The following is an 11,549-nucleotide window of genomic DNA, read 5'->3' as shown; positions in this document are numbered from 1 at the left end:
CACAGAAACCTGGAACGTTGCTTGCTTTACCCCCTAGACAGAGTATCTGGTGTGTTTTATGAATGGAAGTTATTTGGAAGATCCCCCTACTATGAAATATGACAGTGCTCTGGTGTGTGTCCCGTGACAATCTCCATGGCGACTCTGCTGTGTTTAGTCCAAATACATTACCTACCTACCACCCATCTTCCTCCATCTTTAGCAGCATTCATACAGACAACTGCAAAGCACAAATCCCAGCCCCGGAGGAACTGCAGCCATGAATAACCTATGATAGCATGTACGCCTATCATCAAAAAAAAAAACAGCAAGCACTGTAACCACATCCAGATGGACTGAGCCACTTGTCTCCGTCACTTTCATTGGTGTTGTGCTGCTCTTTCCTCCGAGGCTGCTGTGCATGTGGTCATGTTTTCCACCTTCCCAGCAGCTGAAGAAATGAGAGAATACTCCTTTGCTGGATGATGGACTATTGTATCTTCTGCAGGAAATAAATTACAAGATCATTTGACATGTGGCCAGAAAAAAAAACAGTCGGATGTGATGCAGATGTGAGACAACCAGTCTATTATTCATGGCAAAAAAAGTTTGGTGTAATTTTGCTGATGAATATAAAAAACAAAGATTATTATTGTACAAAAAAAAAGTTAACTAGCACAAACAATGTCTTCATGAAAATTAAATTAATGGCACAACTTGTTTAATTGGATTTGGTGCGGTGAAAATGTAAATACATCAAGCCTTGATATGAAACAAATCAATTGGAAAAGCAAGATAAGCCAGTTATTATTGCTACTAAAATCAATAATTAACAGTAATTTTATGACACACTTAAATCATAATACTTACAAAACATCAGTATAATACTAGACTTAAACAAGTTTTTTTTCTAAATGTAATCTATCAATCTCTTAAATTCTAATATTGCAGATAAATATGTATATATTTATAGAACACATAAATAGTTGTAAATTATAATTGACACCTGATTTATTGTAAAAAAAAAAAAAAAAAAATCTGTTTTTTTATTGCTTTGTTAAAGAGTCCAAATTAAACCTGCATGCTAATATGTGAGGCACTGATGTTGCATATTACAATCTTCATCAGTTCCCCTTTTTCTTCCTTTTTTGCCCCTCTATTCTTGCCATACATGACCCATGGTGAGAAAACAGTGGGACACAGCAGTCTTGCACTTGCAATTGCAGTACTAGTTTTCCACCAAAAGAGTGCAGTATTGTACCTAAGAAAATGCTGCACTATTTAAAACTGCTTAATACTTAGCAGACGATCTTACATATCAAAGAACCGGTGACTTTACCTTAACTTTAACACATAATTTGGTGAATAACAACATAATTTTCACAGTGGATATGAATAATAAGGAGCTGAACATTTTAGACTGTGCAGTCTGCCTAAAAGAAGCAGGAAGGCTACGATTTGAGGTTCACAAAAAACCCACTCACACACACACCATTGCCTCATTTTTCATTCACATCACCCACTGGAGCACAAACTGGGAGCAGTCCAGACTTAACACCAGCAGGAAGAAACGACATACCGACAAACATGGAGGCAGAAGACAGAGAACAAAGTCACATTAAACATCCTTTCAAAGCCTGTGGTTACCCTAACTGGGCTTTCATTTAAAACAACTACGTAAATGTACAAAAGGACATCAGATAGAAAAAGTCAGACCACAGCTCCCCTGATACCATATGCCTGTTTAATTAAGCTTCATTGTTATCCCATATGTAGCCAGTGTGTCTCACATCTTTAAGATTTTCTTCCAGACACAAGATTTTGGTTTTTTAAAAGTTATGGACTAGAACCAGTATATGCTTGTGCAGATCTGTTTATCAGGGACACCTAACAGTAACACTTAACAGTAGGGCTGCAACTAAGGATTATTTCCACTGTCAACTGATCCATTAATTACTTTCTCGATTAAATGGATTAGTTGTTTGGTCTGGAAAATATCAGAAAATTATGAAAGATGTCAGTCAGTGTTTCCAGGGTACAGCAGGTCCACATAGTCTTAAATTTAATTTCTTAAATATTAGACCATAAAAGATAGTCTTAAAATAGTCTTGAATTTGTGAGGTTTAACTGCCACACAAATTTTAAGTAATTTAATTTCATCTTCAAAATATCTTAAAAACTCTTCTGCAATTACATCCACCACTGAATCTTATACTTGCACTTATCTGCTGATAAAATGTAGATTTTCCTAAGTCACTCGCTTAACCATAGTCCTAGACAGAACCTTCCATTGCACAGAGCTACAGTACATATGTATACTACTTACCTTTATAGAAGCTGAATAAGAAAAAGACGATTTGTCCAAAAATCTGTCTAAATTTGGTTCAAAATGATCTTGAAAAGGCCTTCAAGGCATGTGTCTGATACCTGTAGACACCCTGGTTTGCAAAGCCTGACGTCCTCAAATGACATCATCCTGGGTGAGGGTCATAGACCAAAGGCATCTCGTCTCCCACAAGGCCTGATGGGAAAAGTCAGGTAATGAACGATGGCCAGATAATCCTCATTTATCGTACCTCAAATTGCACCTCACTGCACTGTTCTATCAGTGTGTGTAAATTGTTAACTGAGTAGTAGGTGGAAGCTTGTATGGTCACCTTGCCCAGCAGTGTGTGAATGACAAGATGTGCAAAAGTGCATTGAGTGTAAATCCATTTACCATTGCAGACTAACCACTTTTTTCACTGATTAATCTGTCGATAATTTTCTAAAGTAATAAATCGTTTAGTCTATAAAATGTCTTGTTTTGTCCACAACCCAAAGATATTCAGTTTACTCTTGTAGAGGAGTAAAAAAACCCGAAAATATTCACATTTAAGAAACTGGAATCGAAGAATTTTGACATTTTTTCTTTGCAAATTACTCAAATCAGTTATCAGTACCAGTAATTTAATGGTTGTCCTCTCATCAATTACTTGAGCAGATACAGTGTATGAAACACAGATTCAGGACTGAAAATGTACATATTTTGGAAGGTCACATCATAAACAGACTTCTTTTGGTATCAATATATAACTGACTGCAAATAAAGACGACACAGAATATTGTCTTATTCACATCTGTATTTTTCTGTGTTAATGTGTATAGAAATATCTCACAACATGAATCCGCCAACACACTTGAAATCTAGTTCACTGGATCATTCTTACTCTGTGTCAAATTTAGAGTTCAGAAGGCAATGATGGAAAAAGGAGAAGTTCATCTCTGCTTTCCTCTTCTTCTCCTTTAATCCACATCCATCAAAGATCATGGTGCCCTCCGTCTCACGTCATCATCCCTCCGCGACAGTTCTCCCCGTGTCCTCCTCCTCCTCCTCCTCCTCCTCCTCCTCCTCCTCCTCCTCAGAGTTTCTTCCTCATCTTCCCCTTCTTTTGACCACCCCGTCCAAAACCTGACTTCTTAACCTCTCCGAGCCACTGTTTGTTCTTATTACGCATGTTCTTCAGGCCTCCACTCTGCAGGAACTGGTGCTTCTGATTTTTCTTGCGTTGCTTCAGGATCTGCTCTTTCGTCTTCAGTTCTGAGCGCACTCTGCTGCCACCAGGCGTCTGCTGCGCTCTAACGGGGCTCTGGAAGTTAGGACCATGACCGCGGCCACGACCACGACCTCGGCCACGACCTGAGAGACAGATAGAGAATCGAGGATTAAAGACAAGATATCTTTAATATTATAGTTTATGTATTAATCTAATAATTTAACCTATGAATAACATTTCAAATTATTTGTAGACCTTATTACGTATGACTTTTTAGTCCATCAGATGTAGTGGATTAGTTCTAAAGAGTTCAAGGTGAGGCTACAGATGCTCTCTTACCTCCTCCTGGTCTCCTCACTCCTCGTGCTCCTCCTCGAGCTCCTCCTGCTTCTCCATCTGAGCCAGATCCTCCATCATCAATCTTGTATCTCTTCTTCCACTCCTCGTAACTGACATGTCATTAAGTGATACAACATTACAAAAACACAGCTAAATATTGTCAGAGTCAGAGAAAACAGTTAAGTTAACAAGTACAAAAAAAGGATACAAGTTCTTCTTGTTCTTCTTGTTATCGATGACCTGTCCACCATCTAGTCTGAGCTTCTTCTTCTGGTCCTCTTTTCCTGCTTCTTTCACAAAGCGCTTCCTCTTACGGTCCCTAAAAGTCACAGAGAGACACAACGTTATGGTAGGAAGAATCACAAGCACGAGGTGTCAGAAAAAGGAGAGACAGATTTAGAGTGAATGTAAGTTTTTCACCATTTCATCATGTTCTTGTGCTGGTTCAACCTGTCTCCTTCATCTCCCATGAGGTCCAGGACAGCTGAGGAGGCCTGCTGCTCAAAGGCACTGCCCTCTCTGCCGAGACTTAACCTAACACCACAAGGCATGAATCACAGGTTATAATACGTAAACAACACATTTTAATCATGTCTGATGTCCACATAAAAAAAAAAAAAAATCAGATGCTTCAGGCCTCACCCTCTCTCAGAGTTAAAGTCTTTGGGTCTGTAGGGGATGTAATATTCCTCATCTTTGCCTGACTGTCTGCTTCTCTTGTTCTTTTGATGGTCTTCACCATCCGCATGCTGGCCTCTCCTTTTACCTCCTACCACTGCAGAGAACACCCCCTGGTGGTGACATGAAGAATTACATGTTAAACATCGACATCCAGGTTGGTATTTACAGTGCTGTGTTAGGATATGCAACAATACTTATTAAAAAATAGAGGTGCCACCCTGTTTTATGAGCAGTTCTAATAGTTTTAAAAGTATAAGCTGTATTGATAAGTTAATTAATGATTAGACAATCAACAGGACGTGGATCGGCAACTGTTTTGATATACGATTAATCTTTTAAGCAATTTGTAAAGCAAAAATGCCAACATTCAATCATTCTAGTGTCTCAGTTTTGAAGGTTTGCTGCCTGTCTTTATCATGACAAACATTAAAGTGAACATCTGGGTTTGGGGGAACAGGTCGGACAACACAAGACATCTGATGACATAAATGGCTTGTAGGAAATTGCTATTGTGACATTTTATCAATTTTCTGACAAATCAATAAATCGAGAGAATACTCAGCAGATTAATCGATAATGAAAGTTATCTTTTGTAGCCTCTGTGCCTTTTGCCATATAATGGATAACTATTTTTATTTTATTCCTACTTTAGGTGAATGTGGGGCAGCAGTAGATGCCATTTTTCCACCAGTATGAAATACAGGTGAGCACCTTTGGATAAAAAACAACCCCAGATGAACATTTACCAGAGTTTTGGTGTCTGGGCTACATTCTCATGGCTCTTATATCTAACAAAAATGCTCAAAAAAACATGCTTTAAATGCTTGATTTAAAATCATAAAACCACAGAACAGGGCTAGGCAATATCGAGAAAATCAAATACCATGAGATTTTTGACCAAATACCTTACTGTCGGCATGGCAACGACATTGTAGGGTTGACTATTGGTGCTTTCACAATATATTTACACAGTACTTTTGATAGTATAATCATAAGTAATGAGGATATAATGACTCAGTGTGTAGAGGCAAATAAATCACTTCACTGTAATTTAGCCTTTTAAAACAGAAAAGGCAACACTCATGCCATATTACCATATTACAATATCCAAAATCTTAAACGATATCTAGACTTATTCACAATATCAATATATTATCCAGATATTGCCCAGTCTACCACAGTGGCATGACAGTTTCTTACCTTTATATCGTCCTCGTCTTCGCCTGTGGTGTGTGTGAAATTATCTGCAGTGGAAGTGGAAGTGGATGGGTTGGCAGACTGGTGCAGTTGGCTTTCTTCAGCCAGGCTGTCTCTCTGTTTCTTGAATTTTTCCACCAGCCGTGTGTCCTTGGAGCGTTTGGTCCGCATCACCTCACCAGCCTGGGTCTTACTGTTAGAGTTGATTTCAAAGATAGTCTACAAGAGGAAGAAAGGAGATTTTTTCATCAAGTGTTTTCAGGAAATTGCAGCGCTGTGAGATATCTGCATTATTTTCTACAGTAACTCACAGATTTGGATTTGTAGCCTTTGATGGCATCGACTAAATGAAGGCGCTCAAGTTCCATTTTCTCCAGACCTGACCCTGAAACAAGATTAATCAAAACCTGTTAACACCTGCTGTCTGAGTACCATCATCACTGCTCTCTTCACATTTCATCCTCCTCCAAACTGACCTAGGAATGGATGGACACCCATGCTGGACAGATCTGTGCTTTTAACCCTTCTGATGGACTCAGGTGAGGGGTTTGGTCGAGACTTGAGATACTGCTTGTAGGCGTTCTCTGAGACATGGTGCAGGTTTTGCAGGTCCTGGGAGTTCTCGTGAGCCGTGATCAGATGAGAACTTTCGTCATCCAGGATACTCTGAGGGACCCGACCAAACACACCCTCTGAATCTGGAGGAGGGGAGAGATTTAGATTGGAGAGTGTGACAGCAGAGAGGCAACGATTCTGACAACTAATCAATCAAAGAGTTCATTCATCAGTTGAAGTCTTGGCAGGTTATCTGTAAAGCATACCCTGTGTGTGTTCAGGTGTGGCGAACTGAACAGGCCTTCCAAGGAAGAGGTGAAGGTCGTAGACAAAAGGCATCTCATCTGGACAAATCATACTGTAGGCTACGCCACTGCGCCCAGCGCGTCCAACACGACCTGATAGGAAAATATAGGTGATGACTGATGGCCAAATAATCCTCATTTGTCACATTAACTGTACAAAAATATAAACAAAAAAATTCACAGTTAGGTTAGGTGCAAACTGAGATCATAATTAATTGAACAGGCCACTCACCAACTCTGTGCAAGAAGAGCTTGGGCTTGGAGGGGAAGTTGTAGTTGATGACATTGTCCAGCATAGGGATGTCTATACCACGAGCAGCAACATCAGTCACAATTAGCACCATGGCTTTCCGATGCACAAATTTCCCTATGTTGATTTTTCTGGCAGTCTGATCGAGGGCGCTGTAGATGTAGGCACACTCCACACCTTCTGAAATCAGCAGCTGGAGAACAGAATGAAAGAATTGTAAAATTTACCACAAATCAAGGCTGTTGCAGAGACATAAACCCCAGAGTTATTCAGCTATTAGTACCTTACCTCCTTAAGGTACTCTACATGGTGTTTGGTGGCTACAAAAACCACCGTCTGCTCCTGAGGCTTCGCCACGTTCCTTAACAGGTGAAGCAGGAGTGCCTGCTTGTCGTCCATACGCAGATGGAAAAATGACAGCTGAGGGAAGACAGTAGAAATTAAAAATATGTACAGGGCAGACAGATATGAGGAGAGGATTTAGCTCCAAGCTTTAGATGCAACATGCACATGCAGTCATACTTATTTAAATTCTCAAATTATCTTAACCTTAATCTGGTCACTGAGCTTTGAATCCACATCCAAACGAATTAATACGGGTTCAGTCAGCCCTGGAAATATAAAAAAAAAAAGATGATTCATGATGATTAAGTGATGATGCTCCAAACATTTTCAATCATGATGGATGCATGTAAAACATAAGTTATTGTTGATCTCACCAGCTCTGGCAAACTCCACCAGCAGTTTGGGCAGTGTGGCAGAGAACAGCAGAGTCTGTCTGGTGTCTGGGAGCCTCTGGATGATCTCCTGAAGCTGCTCAGCAAAACCCATTTCAAACAACCTGAGCGGAGGAAGAACACCAACACGTTCACACATACATGGATGCAAGTGTGGATCCAGGCTGTGAAATGAAAATGTGACACCTTCAGACAACTCCATTTCTCACCTGTCAGCCTCGTCAAACACCACGTACTCCACATTCTGCAGCTTCAAGTTCATCTCCTTGATAACGTGCATGAGACGACCGGGGGTTCCAATGATTCTGGGGGAAAGAGCAGATATCAGGATTACTACATACAGTACATGGCTGGGGGGGAAATGACATCATGAGTTAGCGCTACAACAAAACACTCACATGTCAGGGTTCTCATGAAGAGCAGCAAACTGATCATCCATTCTGGAAAAGAGAAGAGACATTTACATTTATTTCAGGGTTAAAAGAAAAATCTATAGAGGTCAGAATACGACAGAAAATTAGCAGGACAAGAATACTGAGAGGTAACACACCTGTCTCCACCGAGGATCAAGGCAGTCTTGAGGCCGGTGAATTTCCCCAACTATAAAACACACACCACAGCGAGAGACAGACATCAGGGACGGTGCTAAATAATAATCACAGAAGCTCTTCTGCAGATTAACTAAACAACAATTGACTTTTTAATACAGAAAATATTGCTACATTTGACAATGGCCAACTTGAATAAGCCTGTTCGTCTGACCTCTTTTGTGAACTTCATGGTCTGCAGGGCCAACTCTCTGGTGGGGGTCAGGATGAGGGCCCTGGCTCCTGTTTGGGCTTGAGGGGCCTTCAGCTTCTCAAACATGGGCACAAGGAAGGCAGCCGTCTTACCACTGCCAGTCCTAGCCATAGCTACCATGTCTTTGCCATCCAAAATCACTGGGATCGTCTAAAGAGGAGAAGAGAAGAATTGTGCATAAAATATTGTGCTGTTAAAAATCACAAATGTTTGAATACAGGATCCTGAAGTGGACTTACCTTTCTTTGGATTGGAGTAGGGACTTTGTAACCCTTCTTCATGACACCTTTATATACAGGATAACTGAGACCTGAAATCATACATAATGTAGTTAAACAACACTGTCTCTGGGGAAACATGATGTCAGATGTAAATCATAGATTTTCTAGCTCAAATTAACATATACACAGGCAGACTTCTAATACTGGAAGCAACCAGTGGACACGCAGCACTATTTGTGCACTCATCCTGGGGTCTTACCCATGGACTGAAAGCCTCCAGACTTCTTTTTCTTCTTGTTCTGTGCTCTGACCAGCTCCCTGGTGTCAGGCTCCACATCTGACAGGCAGTCTGAAGTGGTCGGGAACCGCGGGAGTTTCCTCCCTGGCTGTGTGACCAGAGACACAACAATAGCGTGTTAACAACATGACAATTACCAAAAAGCAAGGCATTTTGCTGAATTCATCAGTTGAAATAACATGTTTCTGATGTAAGGAGGAGTACACATTTTCCCTGACAAGATAACAGTTCTAAAGTAGTTGAAGCATTCAAACAGTCTCTGAATATGGAAATATTGTTTATTTCAAAAGCTTAATTGCTGGACACAGGATGTCTCCGAATTCACAAAAAAATCCATTTGCAGTGTTTATTCAGTTGAGGTTTCAGGTTTCCACATCACACTGTGTAACTTTTATGTTGGACCACAACTGGCTAGAATTAGTTGTGATGTCACAAAATCCTGTTCGTATATGCATGTGCTAAACTCAGATTTAAGATGAGCACAGAGAGACTTTCCACCTTCAGCAGATGCATATGAAAACAGCACTCTACTGTCAAACTCAGCAAACAAAATATTCTCCACAGTGAAGGTCAAACATCTAAAAGGTGCAATAATAAGCAAAACACATCTGAGTAAAGATGGACGTAAAGAGACTGATGGATTAGCTTAACTGTTATTTGATTTTCTGTTGACTAAACTAAATGTCAACAGAAACACAACACAAATGTATCCTCAACAATTAGAATAAAAAATGATAAGTTTACATAATGTAATAAAGTTACCATCACAATACCATAGAGGGTATTATGCTATAATTCATATAAACAAAAGTTCTGACACTTGTAACAATAAGGCACAACATTAAAACCACTGACAGGTGAAGTGAATAACACTGATGATTTTGTCACAATACCATGCCCTGATAGGAAAAATTGGGTCCTGGCATCCCAATCCAATTAAGAGAACCACAGGACAGACACCACAGGAAACCCCAAAAGGTCTTGAGTCCATGCCTTGAGAGGTCAGAGGTCCCACCGTGGATCGGACTTGGCTCTGACCTGCAAGGCACGAACACTGGACCTCTGCAGTACCAGCACTTCCCACAGATGCTCAATCAGACTGGGATCTGGGAAATTTGGAAGCTCTTTGTCCCTTTGGGACAAGGCACATTATCCTTTTTTATTATTATTATTTTGATAGGGACAATGCAATTTAACATAGTTCCGATACATAGTATGGGACTGATGTGTTACATAAAGAGTTTATAGATATTGCTAATTCTCAACTCTTGTCCCTAAATGCTTTTAGATGTAGACTTAAATGTTATTAAAAATATACAGTTTAACAACATCATACAACCACAATACACTATAAACACAGCAGGCAAAATAAACCACAGTCCACACACTACAACAGACATATCACTATACACATACTAAAGTACACATACCACAATACACCAAAACACTAACACCCCTTAAAGGTTTGAGACCATTTAGCTACGAGTGGGTACAGCTCTGGTTTGCTTTTGGCCAGCACGTGACCTTTGTTGTACAGGGTTTAACATCAGCTGGTAATATGTTACAGAGTCAACTGTACTTGTCAGTGGTTTCAATGAAGTGGCTCATCAAGGTATGTTACATGCTAATGACAGTTTTTCATGCCTATAAAAAGTATCTCAGACTACTTTGGCTTTGGCAAACATGTACACATAATACTCGACACAAGTTATATTTTATTATGTAGTATATATGAATCATTAACCAAATTGATGAAAATTATTTTCAGGGGGCATCCGGATTTGAACCGGAGACCTCTTGATCTGCAGTCAAATGCTCTACCACTGAGCTATACCCCCAGACACTTACTACTACATGGTGAAACCTATCGTACAATTACCACAAAGTGTGCTCCATTAAGAAAATGGTTGCCTCTGAGGCCTACTGCAAGTGAGTTGTTTCTTTTCCAAGTGTTGTTACTTACAGAGTCATCGTCTTTAATTTCAGCAGCCAGCTCAAAGTCTCCGCTGTCAGAGTCTGCCTCCTGCTCCCTGTTGGCTGTGTGTCTCTTCTTCTTCGTCAGTTTCTTCTTCCTCTGCGCCATCTTGACGCTTTAATTCTCTCTTAGACTGCTTTCAAAGACTTTACTGTACAGTTTGTTGAATAAAACAGCGTCAAACTAGTCAACACAGCTCATAGCATGTCAACACACGTAAACACGGTGGGCAGACATGTTGGATACACGTGTGGGCTTCTTCTTCGGCTTCCGTCTTCTTCTTCCGGTCTGGTGTGTTGCGTAAAGCTCAACACCGCCACCTACTGCCACAGAGCGTGTGCTGCTAAATAGTCCTATAACATTATGTTACTCCAGCTCCACTTCCTCTTATGCCAATATATTGTAGGCTGTGTGATATATCTATCATCTTTAACTCTTTATAACACCTCTTCATATAGTTTCTGATGTAACAATGTCTCATTTCTTCATAAAGGATGCACATTGGATGAACCACACTTCAAAGCCAATAATGCAGCAGCTAAATCTAATCATATCACACAATGTTCCGGTCTTGCTTTTTCAATTCTCCTCAAATTAACTTCATTAATTCTGTGAAGATATTTTGTTTGGCATCTATAAGCTCTGGTGAACAGAAACAGAGGGGCACTATCCCAT

At 40.1% G+C, this 11,549-nt stretch overlaps 1 protein-coding gene and 1 non-coding gene across 3 annotated transcripts; both read right to left on the bottom strand.

Annotated features, from left to right (window-relative positions):
- Positions 1-2,911: 2,911 nt before the first annotated feature.
- ddx54 (DEAD (Asp-Glu-Ala-Asp) box polypeptide 54) lies at positions 2,912-11,147 on the bottom strand. Of its 2 annotated transcripts, XM_050053561.1 has the most exons (21): positions 10,863-11,147; positions 8,861-8,987; positions 8,620-8,690; positions 8,342-8,530; positions 8,130-8,179; positions 7,978-8,019; positions 7,789-7,884; positions 7,562-7,683; positions 7,392-7,453; positions 7,131-7,262; positions 6,825-7,035; positions 6,554-6,685; positions 6,209-6,430; positions 6,044-6,117; positions 5,736-5,951; positions 4,497-4,645; positions 4,275-4,388; positions 4,063-4,173; positions 3,855-3,964; positions 3,383-3,658; positions 2,912-3,346 (listed from the first exon to the last, which is right to left on the bottom strand). In XM_050053561.1, coding segments are annotated over exons 1-21 (2,628 nt in total). In that variant the 5' UTR covers positions 10,983-11,147; the 3' UTR covers positions 2,912-3,344. The 2 variants fall into 2 exon arrangements, with proteins under 2 accessions (XP_049909518.1, XP_049909517.1); XM_050053560.1 differs by having other exon boundaries at positions 2,912-3,658.
- On the bottom strand, positions 10,666-10,737 carry trnac-gca (transfer RNA cysteine (anticodon GCA)). Its single transcript has one exon. It is a non-coding gene; the product is annotated as a tRNA-Cys (tRNA).
- Positions 11,148-11,549: the final 402 nt, after the last annotated feature.

Source organism: Epinephelus moara, chromosome 9 (assembly GCF_006386435.1).
Source record: "Epinephelus moara isolate mb chromosome 9, YSFRI_EMoa_1.0, whole genome shotgun sequence".
Lineage (NCBI taxonomy): Eukaryota > Metazoa > Chordata > Actinopteri > Perciformes > Serranidae > Epinephelus > Epinephelus moara.
This window is presented reverse-complemented; position numbering and strand designations above follow the sequence as displayed.